Genomic DNA, 19,745 nt, shown 5'->3' with positions numbered 1-19,745 from the left:
ATTGGGATATATTTTTTTTATTATTCACATGGCTTACACTATAAATAGGTCATCAATTCCTACTATTATAATTAAAATTTTAATCAATAAAATTATGCAGTTTTAGTTTTTAACTAATGAAGTTTTATTTAACCTTCTTATTGATTAGGGAATTGATGTCTATTTATCTAGGTAACTTTTGGCATCTTCATCATTCTCTTTTCTGGAATTGATTTTAACTTATCAAGATTCTTCTTGTGGCGTTCTAATTAATTCATTTATCTCTATTATCTTGATTTTTACTCTCTGTTAAGTGCAGGTCAAATAGGGAGGATTTATTTTGGGTTTTGAATTTCTGATTGCTGATATAAATGTAGAATTTTGTATCATGTTAGGTTGATCTTGGCTTCCACATCATTATACGTAGGGTTTTGAATTCCGCTATTGATCCTGAGTTCCGCATCATTCCTCTCCTTATTCATATGAGCGAACATAATGGGCTTAACCTTAGCAGAAACATTGGTAATAAGATCTGAAACATTACTCATCTTCAATGAAATCATGCCTTTCAAAACCCAAGTAGTTGCAACGATAGAGTCACCCTCTATCATGAGATTTGTCTCATCTAAATACTTCCATATAGAGATTATATAAATTAGCTCACCAATGGCCAAAAGCTTCACTTTGTTAGAGTACATGATCCCAATATTTTTAAGAACATACATCTAAAAATCCCTTTCTCATCCTCAGAACACCATCAAACCAATAAAAAAAGCTTACCCCAAACTAAAGCATCAATATTGAATTCAAGAAAAACTTGCCTTGGTAACTCTCAAGCCTAATCCCTCCAGTTCCTAGTACCCCTTGTCTTCTCTCTCATATTCAAAAGAAAAAAAACGTCTTGGGGATCGATATCCTATCAAAGTCTTTTTCCAAGCATTCACCTACTAAGCCATTTTATATTTAACTAATTCACACAATTAATTCACATTTTACTCATTTTCTCTAGTTTACCCTCTCATTCCTAGCTAATTATATCAAACCATATAATTATAGACAAAAGCACGAACATGTTGGGGGTTAGCCAAAAGAATACCAATATAAGAAAAGAGAATCAACATATTTCAGAGGTACACAAAGAGATATCCCACCATATTAGACATGAACACTGCACAACCCAAGATAAACTCTATTATAAGAAGATACGATCAATGGTTTCTAAACTAAATGAGAAGAATGGAACTCATTTAAAAGCTTAAGCCTACAAGAAGATGATACAGATAATATATGATTGGGAGGCATTCTTTAAGAAGTTTCCCATACAAAGTCCTCGATGGTGGCGATACTTTGGCGCCTTAAACAACCACCTCAACTAATGACACAATTATTCACTATCCTCTTAAAGGACTTGATAGAGAAAAAGCCCTAATCATCCCATTTCTAAACAAGCTTGTCTTCCCTGACTCTACTCGGTACTACCTCTACAGGAGCTTTATTAGACTCACTAATATCCTTCCTCCCAACCAAAAACTCTCTTCCTAAAATTAATATTCCATTCTTAAAGATCATTACTCCATGACACATACTCCCTAACCCATGCCTCTCAATCATTAGCTAAGGCAAAGATCCTAGGATATGCCTCCTTATGTGGGCATCATTAATCCACGTATCTTTCTAAAAGCTAATCTTGGAGTCATCGATAACACACATTATTAACCCCACCAAAGGACCACATTTAGTCCATGTTGTCCATTGAACAACTTTGATGATGCATTTGTTGGAAATAAATTGAAGACAAGAAGATGTTCTTAATGCAAACTATTTAATTAAAGAGACATATTGAGAAAAAAAAGATAAAAATTCTATTCTGTAATACCTGGGCCCGGAATTAATTTTAACATTCTAAAAAGTATAAAAATTTATTTTTTTAAAATTAATAAATTTTAAATTAATGTAAAATTATGAAAAAAATAGTTTATGGATAAAATTGAAAATAATTTTTAAAAAAATGTGAAAATTTAGGTTCGAATAGTGTTTTTTTAAAAAAATCAGAAGCTGAGGTTCAGAACACAATTTTAGAAAATTGTGTTAGGACTGCCCAGTCAGTAGTCTCGACAAATCGGAGCGCGCCACGTGGCAAGGCACGCTGACTCGGTACCACGCGGGAGGCTACGCTGGCGATCCGCGAGCCTCGCGATCAGACGGTCCAGAAGTCTTCCCACGCGCGTGGAGGGTTCGAATTTATTTCCTCCTCAGGCGTAATCAGACGGTCATGATTAAATGCGATGAGTGATTTATATTTATTTTCTCTTTATACGCGATCGAACGATCGAGATCAAATGTAATGAACGGTCCAGATTAACGGGAGATAGGTATAAATATTTAGCATCACACAGAACCCGAACTGCCCGTCGCAGCACCGGAGCCACATCCGATCGCCAAAAAAGGTAAAAAACTCTCTCATCCGCTCAGAATTCGATTTCGAGTACCCCAGTGGCCATATTGGAGAAAAACAAACGGCCATTGAGCAAAAAACTGCAGGTAAACCCGCAACTGTTTCTGATGAGCCCCTTCCAAATTCCTATTTCGTGAGATTTTTTCACCGTTGTGTTTACCGTTCTGTTTTTTACTGGTTGACCGAAAAAAATTGTCCAGCCGTGAGGATGAGTCGGTAGAGCTGCTGTATTGAAAAATTCCACCGCCAATAGGTTTTTGTTTTTTAAATTTTTACGGCCAACCGAGTCATTTGACGTATTTCTCGTAGGGATAGGTATAAAACTGGTCAAAACCAGTCAAAATCGGCAAAAAATGGTCAAGCCGAGGTAAATTACCGCTGCGGACGGCAGTGCCATCGCCGGAGCACGACGGTGTCACCATGCTAGAATTTTAAAATTGGTTGAAAAAGGGTTTCTAACACCGATTTTGGATTTTTGGAGTATTTTTAAATACGTTAAGCGTGTTTTAATCTCTACAGAAAAATTCAAGAAATTCGGTGACCGTCAATAGGCGTAGTTAAAAGTTCGGTATTTCAGACACTGATTCGGGTAAAAATTCCTCACCTTATTCTATGTTATGGGATTGAAGTTTAATTATAAATAATATGATATTTTATGTAATTTAGAAAACTTCAAGAACTAATTACAGGTTACTAATGGAGGCAGAACCAGTTATTTATTATTATTTGTCTTATTTAACTGATTGTTTGATTTTACAATTTTAAATGCATGATAATATACTAAAATTGGTAAAATGGTTCAGTTGTATTTTTTTGATGCACATATTGTTTGTCTTGCGTGATTTACAGTTAATTTGTGAAACTGAAAATAAAAATGTAAACAGAAATTACTTGGTTAAGTGAATAAGTGAATGATTATCTTACTGAATATCTAGAGAGATGGTTGACGAATTGAGTACGTAGGGAACTCAACCGCGGACGTTATCTCATACCGGATGGGGTATCGATGGATGGTATTTTTTGCCGCTCATACCGGACGGGGTATGAGGACAGCTCGATTCACCCTTATATCAGACAGGGTATGGGGACGGCCCGATTTACCCTCATACCAGACGATGGTATTGAGTGATGATATTTATGACTCTCATACCGGATGGAGTATGGGGATGACTGGTTAGTTGATAAGGTTTTATATTAGTTCACGCGTGGTGGGATATCCCTATTGACTCCCAAGAATACCAGTAAGCAAATAAAAAGGAAAAGTTGTTGTTCTGTCCACTTGAATATGATATTATGATATTGTTTGTGTTATTACCTCTATAGATTGGTTTTGAAAATCTCACAACGGTAAGTATGCAATAAATGATTTTATTTATAATAAATAAATTTACTTAATTTAAGAGCTCCATTGGTTATTTTTATGATTTTTACCAACCTTCAGTTTCTGTATCAGTGAGTATTATGATATTCTTACTAGGCTAGTGTAGTTCACCATTTCATTAATTATTTTATATCAATAGAACCAAGATACAGATCCCGATCAATAAGAGGGTTGTGAATAGTTCACTACCCGAACTCTCTTCAAAAGCTAATAAATGTCGTCTTAGGATGCTCAATTATTTACTTTTCATTTATTTCTTTAATTTTCGTTTATTCTTTTAAAATGGACATTCTCGTAACCCTATTAGATATTTTAAACTATTGCGTAAGGAGTGTAAACTCTAACTCTATTATTTCGCTTCCGCATTCAATTTATAATTTTTTTTTTTAATTTTGGGTCCCTACATATTCAATCAGAATGATATACTGTTACAGAATAATACATAGCCTATATATAGGCAGTAAAAATCGCCTATTAATTTCCTTCTACTTAACCACTCATTTATTCTATTTAATTGCTATTTAATTATCATTATATAATTTACCATTATTTTGTTTTAGTATTTTCATAACCATTCATTTATAATTTTTTTTCATAATCGACAATTTATAATTTCCATAAAGAAAATTAATTATAACATAATTTTGAATAATTTATTCAATAACCTTTCTCGACCTTAGAAGCCTGTTTGGATCACTATAAGAGGAAGTATGAACTCTCGAGGCATACCTTAAGCATCATTCACAACCCTTCTCACTTGATCCTTGTGGTTTACCACTCTTAGTTCCTATCTTGTATGGCTAATATTGTTCGTTCTTTTAGCTCTTAAATTCTCATTCTTGAATATTTTGGTAATGTGTGAAAATTATATGCTACTAACATTTAAAACCTACCCTAGTTTAAATGAGATCTTTTTATAGGTTTTTACTTATGGCTGTAGAGGAAAAATGAATAAAGAAAGATAATTCCTAAAAAATTCTTTTTAAGGTAAGCAACAAAGGGAATTAATGGTGGAGAATTAAAGAGTTGATATACAATTGCAATAGAGATAATTATTTGAAGAAGATAAGCCATTTGGGGAATGAGAAAAGAAAAAAAGTGAATTGGAGCTTATTAGCTTGAAGTATTTACAATGTTTTAAGAATTTTTAAGGTCATTTTTTCGAAGTTTTGTTTTTGATATATTTTTAAGAAAGAGGTGACAAGAAGTTATAGGAACTTTATTTTTGATGATTAATAAAGAAGAGAAGATGATCGAAGAAAAGAGTGGTTAAGTTGTTAAGCACTAATTAAATAAGCTGTTAGGCTTTAATAGCCTTGGGTGGAGAGAAAAGGATCTATTATAAAAGTTTAAGTCTCTTTTAATTTGACTTTTTATAAAATTTATAGTGAGTAAAACTTATGAAACTTATAAGTTAATAAAAAATAAATAAATAAGTGTATTTTTACTTAAGCTAATAAATTTTATATAGATAATGAACGTTATTAAACATTGCTTCTAGAAAATTTAAAACATTGCTTAATAATTATAAAGAATAGAATAAACATTTTACAATGGTTTGCAAACCAAAGAAAAATTACTTTTTCTATAAATAAAAAAAAAAATTGACTTATAAATCATTGGTTTATGGAGGGAAACAAACACCAATATTTGAATTAAGCTAATAAGCTTAGCTTGACCAAAAGTAAGTTAAACAAAACATATCTTTAATTGTGGTTTATTTGCTAAAGAAAAAAACATGTTGGAAATGATATTATTTAATTTTTGTATGTATATATATATATATATACTCAAAAGGAGTTTTATTAATGTGTATATATGTATTATTTTCAATTAAAAATTTAAACATGTATAATATTTTATACATAACGTACCAAATGAGGTTCTGACGTTTTTTTTTTTTTTTTTTTCTTTTTTGTCATCCTAATCACGATTAGAAGCATTAATTCCAATATATTAAAAGTTTCAGGCAATTACAAAGATTGAATGACAAACAAAGAATTTCTGCTTTACCTTATCTTTAGAGGAAGCTATACCTCGTACATTACCCGGAAATTTCAGTCTTCATATGATTGAAAACCTAAGAATCCCAAAACCGCTGAAAAGGAATAGTGTCATTATGAAGAAAACAAAACCATACCCAACATGCAATCCTCGGTATCATCTTTTCTTACGCGAAAGCACCTCTAAATATATGCATATATATAGATATATTTATGTGACGAATATCTCCTGCATGTAAACCTACTTCAATCATCCGAATACTACAATCTGCTTGATTATTATCGCTAGAGCATATAAAAATGGCAACACGACAAAAATCTCCTTCCTCATCTCGTGTCCAGTACGAGGAGTTCCAGCCAAAGTTTGAGTGGAAGGAGGAAGAAGATGCCAATCTTCTACTCGTTCATCTTCCTGGTTTGTTCATTTTATAAGTTGCTTTAGGATTGTTTACATACACTCTTAATTATGTTTTAATCAGAATAGAGAAAGAATAACAGTTCTTGCATATATATATATATATAATTACACGCAAACATATGTATGTATGGATGCACCCTTATAAAATTTTGATAATTATCTGCCCAGAATGCTCATCGAACATATATCATATTGTGCATAGCTATATATATATATATATACACGTCCGTATATTTGTAATGTGAAATTAATAATAAGTTAAAGAAATTAAACATAATTTGGACGCAGGTTTTTCCAGGGAGCAAATCAGTACCTCATATTTATACTCCAATGGAACGATTAGAGTTATTGGACAAATGCCTGTTGGAAATAACAAATGGAGTCGTTTCAGTCAAGATTTCCCCGTTCCAAAAAACTGTATCATACAAAAGATTCAGGGCAAGTTAAAGAATGGGGTTCTTACCCTTACATTACCAAAACAAACCATCACAAAACTCATCCCACAACCAAAAACTCCTCCTCCTCCTCCGGCCATCACCACCCCAGAGCCTCGACAAGGACAAGATTCTTCTCTCTCCGGCCAACTAAAAGATAATAAACCTGTTTCTACAAGAAAAGTTGGCGATGCTGATCAGAAGAAAAGTAATACTGTAAGCGATGGGAAGAAGGTAGTTGATCTTCAAAGGCCTGCAAATGATCTACCAAGATTTAAAGAAGTTGGTGATGAAAAGAAAGTTGAGGGTTCCGGGTTGAAAATGGCAGAAGACGTGAAGGGAAAGGATTATGATGCGGAAACCAGGAAGAAAAATAAAGAAGTTGGTGATGGAAAGAAAGATGAGGAAGAAACCAGGAAGAAAAATGGTGAAGGAAATGAAATGGAGAAGAGGAAAGAGGTGGTTGTTGCAGGGAAAGTGAAGGAAAGAAGAGGAGTGTCTGGAGCTGTGAAGAGAATGAAGGAATTGACGATGAATCACAGTGAAGAACGACAGGCGATGGTGAATATAGGTGTGGCGGTTCTTGTGATTGCAGCACTAGGAGCTTATATATACTATACTATTGGATCATCCTCTGAAAGTACAGAATCTAATTGATATGACAAGTTTGTTGTAATCATTGAGTAACTTCTGTATATAATATTGTTTGTAAATATAATTTCTAAATATGGAATGGGTCAAGAATGCCATTGTTGATTTGTTCCAAAACTAACATATAAAATACTATGATCTTTCCGTCAATTTTGAATAAATGTAATCATGGATGACGATAGTATTTTCGGTATAAACATAAAATATTTATAAAAAAAAAAAATTATAAAGATATTTAGATTTTTTAAAAAAATAAAAAATTATTTTGTTAATAAATTCAAATGTAATAATTTAAAATTGATGTTCAGAATTAATTATACATTTAACAGGTTAATTTTACATATCAAGAATTTCAGTGCTGTGTTCTTTATTTTACAAAACGAAATTTGTAATGTCGTTTCCTTGCTGCTTTTACATACCCAACTTTCATTATTAATCCTTCAAAATTATCTTGTCATTAACTAAAAACAAAATATTAAATATTGTTATGATTTTATCAACAGATAAAAAATTTAAATTCATGAATTTAATTAACTGACTACTATTATATCATAAGTGTGAACATATTTAATATCTCTCGGGTTTTGGTCTATTAAAATAAGTTGACTTACCCTTACATTAGTTTCCTCAAAGTTCTGGTCTATTAGAATCAAAATCAGAGACATCAAAATGGGAAGACAATTTTCCCCGATAAATAAAACATATATAAGTGTACATTCATATACAAACACCATCTTATTTCTTCTTCTCACATTGTATACCAACCCCACCTAAAACTGGACTCTACGAATTCAGTGAAATATTTTCAGGTGTTTCAGCTCCTGCTGTTTGCCCTGTAACAGGAAGCGCCTCTTCCAGCTCAGATTCTGTGGTGGAGATTAACGAAGCTGATTGAATCTTTCCGGCATGCTCCAACCGCATCAGAATCACTCCTCTAGCAACACAAACAGGTAAAGTAAGATTACTGCAACTTATTAAGAAGAGATCCAATATTCGAAACGAAATTAAGTCACCAATGCATGATAGCTAAAGTTTTGATTAACCAAGTTAGAATGAGAAATTATGGCAATACATTAGGCAGTTCTAGATTCATCCCTTTGTTTGAAGTAAATTTTAAAAGAAAAGAAGATAAAACATGCATCTATTAAAAATCAAAGCTTCTACATCTCTATGCAAAATATATATATACACATACCAAACGTGTGATAAAAGGAAAAAGAAAGAGATCAGTGATTCTCAAGTTGACTTTTGAATCAACAAAAATATCTTACAACCCAAAGATATCATTTCTTTTCCAAGTTCAATAAGAAATCATCAAGGCCTTGCAAATATATTTTGATGTAAGGCAGTAAAGCATTAAGTAAAAGGATTCTCTAGATACATGCACATTACACACAGAATGAAAACAGTGAAATTGTAGTATAGATGCTAATAATTGCAGATCTCCGAACTGGTTCTCCAAGATGATGACTGAGGAATTGTATGAGAACCTCTCTAGTAATTTCTCAAAAATAACAGAGTATGTTGTCCTTGTTTGAGTTAATTTTCATTAGAGTTGAAGATCTTATCCAACGGGAAGATACATTGAGCTGGTTGATTGATGAATAACAAATCTTCTAATCAATAAATGCTACATCAAGATTTTCTACCAGAAGAAAATTTCTTTTACCTTCACACTGTATTAGATGACCTGGCCTATTATTCCCCTATAACTCTTGAGTGATTTGGGTAAACAGAAGTACAGCATAAATTATTTAAAAAAAAAAAAAAAAAAACTGGCAGGTGCACATGCTTCCGTGTGTGAATGCACAAACTGACAAGACAAAAGACTGAACAAGTATGTAACTTGCTATATACCTTGCATAACGAGATTGAACTGAAATATCCCTAACTTTAATTCTGTTGACAGTACCGCTTTGGCTAACTAGAACAACTTGTTCATCACTTTCACCATCTTCTGCAAGGTTGAGCGAGGAGGGAGAACAAGGGAGAGAAATAGAATCAGATACATGCTTAGAGATCAACATGGAAATTCCTTCAAAACAATAACCATACAGAATTACCTGAAAATGAAAACCCAACCACAAAGACAGCTGCCAATCGATCCTCTGAGGCGAACTGAACGTAAGCATGAGAAACAAAATGTTATTCTAAGCAAGCTACTTAGCCAGTAAGGAAAATATCATTTTGGGAATACGCAAGGTACCTTGTAACCAATTAAACCAACTCTATTCAAAGGAGAGATTCGGAAGCTACTGAGGGGAACACGCTTGCCATAACCACTCTCGGAGACAAATAATAACCATTGACCATTGAAGCTCCTTTCACTGGGAAAAAATATGCAAGTAGAAAGCGAACAATATTCCAAGAACATATCAGTAGAAGATAAGGAAAAAGGTAGACATGGTTAACAAGAGAAAGCACAACATAACAGGAACAGCACGGGATCAAAATTGGTCGCCTTCAAACTTAAATCACACTTCATCTCAGACCAAAAAAAGGCTACCTCAGCCTAACCAAAAGGATAAGTACATGAAAAAAGCACTAGATACTTCAATTGTGAAAACACGGTTCAACTTCAGGTATGATTGTGAACAATTGTTTTACTGGTCATCTCAAAAGTTTAAGAAAAACAAAATTTCCCAATTATCATTTTACTCTAACACGCTCCTCAACAAGAAATTGCAGGAGATTGAAAGCATGGATCAAAACACAAGGCCATAAAATACTTGCGGTAAATTAATTTTAACATAAAATAATAGAATAAAGATTCAGACACTTGACTTCCAACTCTAATACTATATGAAACAATTAATTGGAATTACCAATTATCTAAAAGGCTCAAACCAATAGAAACATATCATTATTATATTCCAACATGAGATGAGAATAAGTACTTGAACAGAAATCGGTAGCCCACAAAAATGTTTAGAACCTGGGCTTTAAATTAGAACATTATGTAAAAACCAATGCGATGTTAGGTCCAAAATGCTTATCCTTAAATTAACCAGAAAGAGCATTCCAAAATCTCCAAACAAACAGATAATTTCTCAGTAAATCAACCAACAATTAAAAACATAAGAAAAAAGTAAATTAAAAAATAAAGCAAACAGAGTAAGACAGCATCACACGTGAGCCTACGATGTAATAAAGCAATTATAAAAAAGTCTGTCAGACAGCTTAGAAGTTGATACCTGAGAATTTAGAAAGAGAAACAGGAGAAAATAGAAACGAGTATCTGAATCCATTATATTGATAACAGATTACACAAGGAGCTCGTCCTCCATAGCGAAGTTAACGTTTTTAAAAGTAACAAATAATTTTGACAGTAACAACAACATTACAGCAGAAAACCATATACTTTGGGATTACAGCTTTACTATATCATTCTTAGACATCAGGAGTTTCTAGATAAACCATGTCCAAGATCAAACCCAATTAAGATCCCTGAAGATGCCATACAGGCTCTAAACCCAACCTAAACAACAATTCTTATTTTTTTTTTTACGAGATCAACAGCCTAAATGACAGTTTCATATCCAGAGACAACAAAATCACAGTTCTTATAGATGATTTATGAATTGACAGGCAACAGATTATCTAATAGGAGTGCTGATTAGATGCTACTTTAAGGCTATGTTTGGAACAAATGAATCATTTTTGTGGAGTTCAGTTTGAATCCACACTTAATCAAACTAGGAGAGGAAGGGAATCTCTTCTAGGGTAATGGAAATTGACTTCCTAAAGAATCTCAACAGGAATTAAAACTACATATTCTGAGTTCCAGCAAAATTAATATCAATTTCCATGTTCCAACAGAATTTTCGTTCTCTCTAGTTAAACAAAGTGTGTATTTCTAAATCAATTCCTTAAAAATTATTCATTTACTCAAAATATATCAGAAGGAAAGATGCAAACATTGTGCGAGGAGAAATTACTTGTTCTGGGTTTCTTCTGGCACCCTTTCAAGATCTTTCCGCATGCTTGCTGGTATTATGTCCATGCTTGCCATCTTGTCCCCCTCTTTTAGTCTCATGGCAATTGATCCCCTAGTATTTCTGCCAACAGCCCGAACCTGCATCCCAAACAATGAAAGTGAAAGGATAATTACGACATTATCAGAAATATGAATGTTTTAGAAAGGAACAAGTACAGCAAGTATCAATTAAAATAAGCTCCTAGAATAATTCAGGCTTAGAAGGAATCAGAGAGACTTAAACAGACAGATAAATAGGAAGTGTATAACTTTTTAAATGCCTGAAGGTAATTTTTCTTTAAACAAGTCTTGAGAAAGAGTATCTATTTTCTACCTGTGTAAATTGTTCTAAGTAACGAAATAATTCGACAAAAACTTTAAACCTTAACATAAATAAATTGGCTAGAAAATCAAGTACTACCGAAATGTTTTATTCACTATAACTTACGATGTCACATGAACTCAGTATGACCATTCCATTTTGCGAAGCCATGGCGACAAGGTCATCATTTGTGCAGCATCGTACCCATTTTAACTCATCACCAGGAACCTACAAAGTTAGCATGAAAGGTTTTAAAGAAAAAGTATAATGCTAACAATCATTGAGATCACGCCACTTCAAAAGGAAAAATACCATACACAGTATGTATTTTGAAATATGCTTCCCTGAAAATATTGCACATAAAATAATACGTGTCTTGAAAGTGTCTGTTTTAATAATCAGATTAAAAAAGACATTACTTCATTGTTAAGTTCAAATTAGAACTACACAATCTCAGAAAGGTTCAAAGGGCGTTTATCTATAAAAACATATTATTTAATCAAGCATTTAGAGTTTAATACACCAACTGAAACCATATGAACAAAAATAACTAAAAACCTAAATAGAGATAAATAAATATTATATTATATATTTCAAAATAATTAATATCAATATTTAAACATAAGAAAGAAAAAAAATTAGAATTACACATTAATAGATCAAATAAAAGATGTTGATTTTAGATAAAATTAAAATGATATTTTGATTAAATTAAAAATAAATAAATTAATTTGATTTAACTTCAAAAATTTTCACTAAAATGATTTTTGAAAACCATGTCTTGCACGGCAATTTGTTAGTTCTCCCTAAATGACATGGAAATAGAAGACTGCATACCAATTGAATTGCTATGATTCCTGTTGATCGTATTGCTGAGAAAAGATTTAAAGATACTTTTTTGATGTAGCCATTCACTGTAAGCATTAGAAGAAACTGGTCTACAGCAAACTCGCTAACTGGAACTATGGAAGTTATTCTCTCGCCATCGGATAAGGATAAAATCTGTCCATGGAATGAAAAAAAAAAGATATATATATATATATATACAGGGAGAAAGTCCAGCTTTCCTAAGAGAAAACTAATGATCAAGGGCATTAACAGCAAATACCTGCACCAGAGGCGTACCAGCTGCAACGCGGGAGCATTCTGGTATTTTATATGCACGAGCTGAATAAACTATTCCACGGTCACTGATGAAGCAATTCATGAATTTTTTCGAGAAATTGTTAATCAATAATATGATAAAATTCAACATTAGACAATAATAAAAACCCAGATATACAGTCACTATATCTAAAGGATATCTCCTGCAAACTGGTTCAAGATGAAATCTAGAAGGCACCTTAAAAATATGGTAACCAGAACATATATCTCTATCCAAACTCAGAAACAAGCTTCGGAAGTTATCCTGAGCCAATATTTAACTTTGCTATTGGCATTAGAAATAGAAAATTATCTGCCGTTATATGTAAACAAGATTGAGGTTCCTTGATTAAACATAAACTCAATATACTTGAGAGAATTTCACACTTTTCACTATGTACTACAGTCAGTAGCTACTGGTGGTACCAATAGTTGTGGCCCATAACTGGAGCAAGGGTGGCTGTAGGTGATCAGAACTTTTTAGTCTTTTTGTCCATATAAAAGTATCAGTTTAGGTAGCTTGGTTTCGGTGAACAGAGAAATTCATACATTTGGCGCTTAAGCAATGGTTGTGTGAAGAAACAACACCAAACACGCATCTTCATCACTTTTGGTAAAGAAATCTTCAGTCACTTTTTGTTGCATTAGAAAATTTGAAATACCCAATTATATAACTCATTAAACACAAGAGTTAAACCACTTTAAGCCTAAACGAGTTTGGCATTGCTTACAAGTCATACTTGTTTGGTTCTGTCAAATATCCTGTTCAACTAATAGGTTAAACCCAACTAAACCATTTATACTTGTTTGACAAACACAACATATTTTTTGAATTAGAGAAACCTATTTGACTCATTTCCAATAAATAGGTTTAACAAACTAACGTGCAGACTTGTCTATTAAACAGATCATGCATGAACTTAGAAGTTACAGCTCATATGATAAATAGGATGTGTATTGGCTAGAGAAAGTAGCCACTTATATCGTTTATTGACACACTTCCACTTTAAACCTATCTGACTCATGTAGTTCCATGTTAATGCACTCTCCACTTTCACTTCAAATTTTTTCACTCAGCTAGAGAAAGATGAACAAAAAAGCAATGCTTCAAAATTAAAATTTCTAAGCTACATATATGCTTCTGAAAGAGGATGAACTTATAAATCTGCATAATTGTTTAGAAGGATCAGGAGACTTGTACTCATTTGCAATGTGGCAAATAAAAGAACTTAGTGGAAGACATCTCTCGAGGATTACAATCTGTTTCCATGATTTCCTACATGCAGGAGAATTAGCTTAGAGACAGCTAAGTCAACTGCAAATGTGACCCATGTTCATTTACTTTGTGAATGACTTTAACAAATTACTGAAACTGTTATATCACAATATTTTAACCTATGAGAAAAAGTCCAAAATAGTTACAAATTAGGAAGAAAAATGACATGAGGTCATACAGTCCAATTAGCAAAAGTTTGATACTTGCACATAGTAGGTCTTTATCATGACATGCTGGTTGCAGGCGTTTGTTCTTTATCCCCATTGATTTAATTTTCCCTTATATATATAATTGTTCTACTTTTTTTGGCTGCTCTAACTTGAAATACATGTTTTTAAGTAATTCGTGAGTACCCTTCTGAATGACCAATTATATCAAAAGCTTAAACTGATAATAAAAGATCAACTTAATTATCGTAATAAATCAATACACCTCATGCCCAATCTATCTGGCTTAACTTCTCCACACATTGTGCTGAATTCATTTCAAGTATAAAATTGTTATGTTCCATCTATGATTAGATTATAGGTCGGCTAAGTCGATTAAGGCTAAAAGCTTAAATTACAGAGCCTGCTTATTTCACAAATTCACTCCCTTTGAGACTTATGTATCATAAGTTTTTGACATAACTGTCTGATCTTGAGAAAGAAAGGAAGAGAGAAATGAGAAAAAAGAGAGAAAGAGAAGAGAAATAGAGAGGGAAATCTGAAATATAATTCTTATTCTTTTCCTTAATTTTTTATAAGCATAAAGAGTGAGCCGGAATCAATGGCCGTCATGATGCAGTGGCGGCTGCGATGAAGATGCCTACAAAATTATTAACCCTAATTGATACATGCAAAAACTAATTTATTCCTTTTGTTATTTCTTTTTTCTACATTTAATGCTACGACAATACTCTCCCCTTCAACATCAACCTTGTCCCCAAAGTTGAAAATCCAACCTCTGATTTTTGTTTAAAATTCTTAGTTTTTAGTTTTATATTTTTTAATATATTTATATTTTATATATATATATAGATATATATATTTTGAAGTAGTTATTTAAATATATTATTATGTATATCTTTTTTTATTTAAAGCAGTTTTCCACTACTTCCACCCAAGGGAAGCTGATTTTTACTGAATGGCCCCTTCACACTACGGCCCCAGCCGCTGCCAGCTGCTCTAATTGCTCTGCCTCTTCCCACTGCGGTAATGTCTTCTTCTTCCACCTCTTCTTCTTCGCTTCTCCTTCTCCTGCTTCTCCTTCCACCTCTCCTTCTGCTTCTCCTTTTCCATAACAGAAACCATTTGGAGAACAAGAGGCCTGCAAGTTCCCATCTTGCGAGTGCTGAAATGGAACTGGAATAGAGCTTCCAGAAGTTAGCTTTTTCCGTCTGGTTGACCAAGGCAGTCAAGGGAGAGACCTCTAGGGTTTTGATTCCTGGCCACTACTACTTGAGAAATAAAGAGAAGTGTAGCAGGTGAACTGCTTTGGTTCAAAATATTGGGTGGACCGATTTACATGGGACCTGTTCGGACTGGTTCAACTCGATCTATTTCTTCTTCCGGTCGGGTCCAGTTTGGTTAGACTGAACCAGGTACAAAGGGTAACCCTAACTCTTGCTTTTCCGACTCTAGAATTGTGCCGCTTGGGCGAGATAAGAGGCCTCTATCTTCATGGGTCTCAACTTCCAGGTGCGCCGAGCGTTCTTTGGTCCAATCAGCATAACTGCCCGGAGTAGATCCAAGATCATGCTGAACTTTCGACATGATTCTTTCATGAACGCAGAGAGTTTAAGGTCGACCTCCTTCACGGTGATTGCTTTGAGATTCTCCGGCTCTGATACCACCTTGTCATAAGCCTTCAACATGACTGTTTGATCTTGAGAGAAAGGAAGAGAGAAGAGAAAAAAGAGAGAAGTAGAAGAGCAATAGAGAGAAAAATCTGAGATATAATACTTATTCTTTTCATTGATTTTTTATAAGCATAAAAAGTGAGCTCTTTATAGGCTACAAAGTAATAAAGAGATGACAATCATGGTCGGAATCAATGGCCGTCATGATGCAGCGGCGGCTGTGATGAAGATGCCAATAGAATTATTAACCCTAACCCTAACCCTAATTGATATATGCAAAAAATTAATTTACCCATGTTATTTCTATTTTTTACCCTAAATATTTTGACATTATGTTGAATAGGGTCAAGGAATAGTTGAAAAGAACCCATTAATCTCTTAAAAGTCAGGTACTCCAGAACTATAAGAGAAAAAAGCTTCTATTCTTGATTAAGCCTGAGTCCAAATATATAAGGCAAGAGTTAGCTGACTTCTTCCTAGAACCTAAGATCTGAAAACCATCATCTTACTTAATGGTTTTATGCTAGCTAAAACAATAGATTTATTTATTACCCTAGGATTCTAACACATTCATTGAGATAACCAAAAAATAGAAAAGTCAAGAGTAGAAGATATCCAAAGCGAATCAAAAGACTGGAAAGACTTTAATGCAATCCCTCCTGGCTGTTAATGTTTCATTCTCTGTTTGCTAGCCATCTGATGCCCCTCTTGAAAAAAGGACTCATAAGACTCATAAGACACTTTTCCATTTTCCCCCTCAAGCCCGGTCCATCTCTTTCAGACACCATACCTGCTTTTTCTTTACTGAAACGACTTGAAGGATTGTCGTTTCTGCCAATTCCTGATCGAGTCCACCCTACACCATTTTGGAACTTTCGAATTTCGAATTGGCTGGGTCTCAAAGCGGATTCGGATGTTGTCTTCTCAACCCACTTAGTTTCCCGTATGACTTGTTTGAGGGTTTTGGCGAAAAACACACCAGATTTCGGTTCCAACTGAACCACCAACTCCGTATTACAACAAGGACATCTAGCTACGGCTGGTATAGGAACTTGAGGGCCATTTATTGGAGTCGAACTTACCTCAACCATCTCCTTCCTTCTTTTTGTCACCCAGTCCAGCGGCACTAACTGAACCCCAGCCATCTCATAAATCACCTCTATCATCTGCCACCACCTGCCAACTTTCTCTCCCTCTGGCAAAAAGATCCGAGTATGCCTGCCACCCCTCTCACTTTTAATCTGCTAAAAAGCTAGGAAATTTCCACGCCCATTTCTACATAGTGCCCCATTGCTTCTCCAGCTCTTCCCCCACATCACCCCACCTTTCTCCCAACGAAACTCTCTGAAACAATCCATTAACCAATCAGCCTTTTCCTTTTGGTAAAAACTTGATTTTTGGAAACCCCTCCCATTCTCAAAAATCCTTAGCCCCTTTCCTTCTGCAACTATGTCGAACAACTTTCTTTCTATTAGCAGAAACCTACGTCTCCCCACAACCATGCCTGCTCTAATCAGGCGACACCGCTCACAGTCGGCAACGTCAGCACACTCGCTCGAGCACTGTCCAAAAACTCTCCTTCGCCACACTCGCTAACTTGTTGAGAGTACAAATAATTATTATTCACTTTTCCTACAAAACTACATGTTATTGCTAAAAGACCTTATCCACGGCATTATCTAATGAAGAATGGAGGAAAGCTATTCAGGTCGATACATTAGAGAAAAATAAAACTTGAGAGTTAAAGAATTTCGTAATGGAAAAAGACTATTTGAGATGTAAATGGGTATTTGGAAAGGTATAATGTGAAATTATGAAGTGGATAATTTAGAGACATTCATGCTAATTGCAAAATGAACATAGTTAGGGTCATCTTATCTTCGACAACTAATTTTGATTGAGAATTAAACAAATTTGATATAAAGAATGCATTTATTCATAGTGATCTGGAAAATAAAACATACAAGGATATTCCTCATGGATTCAGTAACAGCGTGGCAGGTGATATAGTTTGTAAGTTGGAGAAAGTTCTTTATAGTCTGAAGCAATCACCTAGTACATGGTTTAGTAGACTTACTAAGGTACTGTTGGCTATAGGTTATAAACAAAAATTAAGAGACAATATATTGTTTATTTAACCTTCAGATTCTGGGGGAGTTATAACTTTTTTAATTGATATTGATAAAATAATTGACTGGCAATGATGACAAAAAGAGATAGGAGGTGAAGGAATATAATTAGGGAGGTTGAATAAAGGAAATTGGGAGGTTTAAGTATTATGAGGAAAGCTCATTCCAATCAGGATATATTCATTTCACAACAAAAATAAGTTATTAACCCTCTAAGAAAAAAGAAGACTAACTTCTAAACCAGCTCCAACTCCTATAAAACCTAACTATAAACTTGGTGAGGCTAGTGAAGAGTGCATTTTTTATCAGAACAGGTGCCAACTTCTAGTTGGGAAGCTCATTTATCTATCGTATACATGGCTAGATATAGCATATTCTGTTAGCGTAATAAGTAAGTTTATGCATGATCCCAGTTACGTACATTTGCAAACAAATTATCTGAGTTTTGGATTATTTGAAAAGAAAACTAGGTAAAGGAATTCTTTTCAAGAGAAATGAGTTAACTGAAGTACACTACATTGTCATGTGCACAACAGAGAACACACACCAAAGGCAATAGAGATAGAATAATGTTTTTTATAAAAGAAGAAACATCATTGGATAGAAGGAAAGAAAAATACAAACTAAAGGAGGAAAAGCTGTCCTCCAAAAGAAAAAGAAACACACTGACAAAAGAAACAATGTAAACCCACTATTGGTACATGATAGCAACCCAATCTAGACTCAGATGCCATCAAATGACTGAGTATAAAAATCAAAGAATAATAAGATGCGACAACTGGAATTACCTGAAGTAAAGTACGTGGTCATGTGCATGACAAACAAGGAAGTCGGACATTGCATCATTGACTCTCAGCTTTCCAACAGATTTACCAATTGTGCCGCGATTTTGAAGGTTAAATGTGTTGGGTTTCATTCGTTTAACATAACCCTTTTCACTAAATGCCTGAAAATTACATGCACAAATTATGTAAAGGTGTGAGCTCTTTGCAATATAAAGTAATTTCTCTTGAAATATTCATTAAAAGAGGATAAAGCAATCACTTAGGAGACCAGTTATGACACGCACCAGTAGCATTTCCTCGTTCGGAATAACATCTATATCTTCAAGTTGACCACTATCAGAATCCTCCAACATTGACCGTCTCGGGCTGGCGAATTTGTTCTTAAGCTCGATTGCTTCTTGTTGTATTAACTAAAAAGGTCGTGACATAAACAAAGAATGGAAAAATCTTATCAGAATTCAAAAAGATGAACTATGAGAAAAAAGTTTACTCTACAGTGCAGTACAATGATTGAGTTTAAGATTAGATGAACAATGAGAGGGAAGGGAAGAAAATGGTTGAAACTGGTAGTGTCAAAAACCATCTTAAGGTTGATGTTTTCCTAGGGACTAAAAATGAAGAAATAATTTTCATTTATGACCTACTAAAATGAAGAAATTACAAGATTTCTTGTCATTACAAGATTTCTTGTCAAAGTCCTTGGCAGTTGATGTTGCAAGAAGACATCAATGTTTCAACATTTATCGATGTTTCTAGAAGATGATGCCAGTTTTTTTACAAGATTTGTTAAAGCATGACTTATTTGTGTATTTTTATATGGGCTCAATGTTCAGTATGTTCTTTTAAAAAAATTAGTAATAAGAGAAGAAAATATTGAGAGAAATTGAAATTTTAAAGCGAAAAGATAAGTATCCATCTAAGGCTTTGTTTGAATAAATTTCAGTAATGGTTAA

The 19,745-nt window shown here is 33.8% G+C and overlaps 2 protein-coding genes across 2 annotated transcripts in view; one reads left to right on the top strand and one right to left on the bottom strand.

Moving 5' to 3' along the window:
* The first annotated feature begins 6,101 nt into the window (after window positions 1-6,101).
* Window positions 6,102-7,426, top strand: LOC110814523 (uncharacterized). Its single transcript, XM_022041999.2, has 2 exons — window positions 6,102-6,233; window positions 6,525-7,426. The coding sequence occupies exons 1-2, from the start codon at window positions 6,119-6,121 to the stop codon at window positions 7,325-7,327; spliced, it is 918 nt and encodes a 305-aa protein (XP_021897691.1). The 5' UTR covers window positions 6,102-6,118; the 3' UTR covers window positions 7,328-7,426.
* A 399-nt stretch (window positions 7,427-7,825) lies between these two features.
* Window positions 7,826-19,745, bottom strand: part of GYRA (DNA GYRASE A) — a 77,802-nt gene continuing 65,882 nt past the window's right edge. Inside the window, exons 18-27 of the mRNA XM_088209585.1 lie at window positions 19,077-19,202; window positions 18,796-18,953; window positions 12,728-12,809; window positions 12,457-12,621; window positions 11,746-11,847; window positions 11,260-11,396; window positions 9,528-9,648; window positions 9,385-9,439; window positions 9,179-9,278; window positions 7,826-8,255 (exon numbers count right to left, since the gene is read on the bottom strand). Of these exons, the coding sequence (XP_088065711.1) occupies window positions 8,105-8,255; window positions 9,179-9,278; window positions 9,385-9,439; window positions 9,528-9,648; window positions 11,260-11,396; window positions 11,746-11,847; window positions 12,457-12,621; window positions 12,728-12,809; window positions 18,796-18,953; window positions 19,077-19,202 (1,197 nt within the window). The 3' untranslated portion in view covers window positions 7,826-8,104. The remainder of the gene's footprint in view (window positions 8,256-9,178; window positions 9,279-9,384; window positions 9,440-9,527; window positions 9,649-11,259; window positions 11,397-11,745; window positions 11,848-12,456; window positions 12,622-12,727; window positions 12,810-18,795; window positions 18,954-19,076; window positions 19,203-19,745) is intronic.

This window comes from Carica papaya, chromosome 8, assembly GCF_054855325.1.
Source record: "Carica papaya isolate Zhongbai chromosome 8, ASM5485532v1, whole genome shotgun sequence".
NCBI classification, from domain to species: domain Eukaryota; kingdom Viridiplantae; phylum Streptophyta; class Magnoliopsida; order Brassicales; family Caricaceae; genus Carica; species Carica papaya.
Note: the sequence above shows the minus strand (reverse complement) of the source record. Positions and strands in the feature narration are given on the sequence as shown.

Excerpts from the sequence above, each read along its gene's own strand:
- LOC110814523 (XM_022041999.2), top strand. The coding sequence starts at position 6,119 with ATGGCAACACGACAAAAATCTCCTTCCTCATCTCGTGTCCAGTACGAG. Across the intron at positions 6,234-6,524 it reads TCTACTCGTTCATCTTCCTG|GTTTTTCCAGGGAGCAAATC; the intron begins GTTTGTTCATTT and ends ATTTGGACGCAG.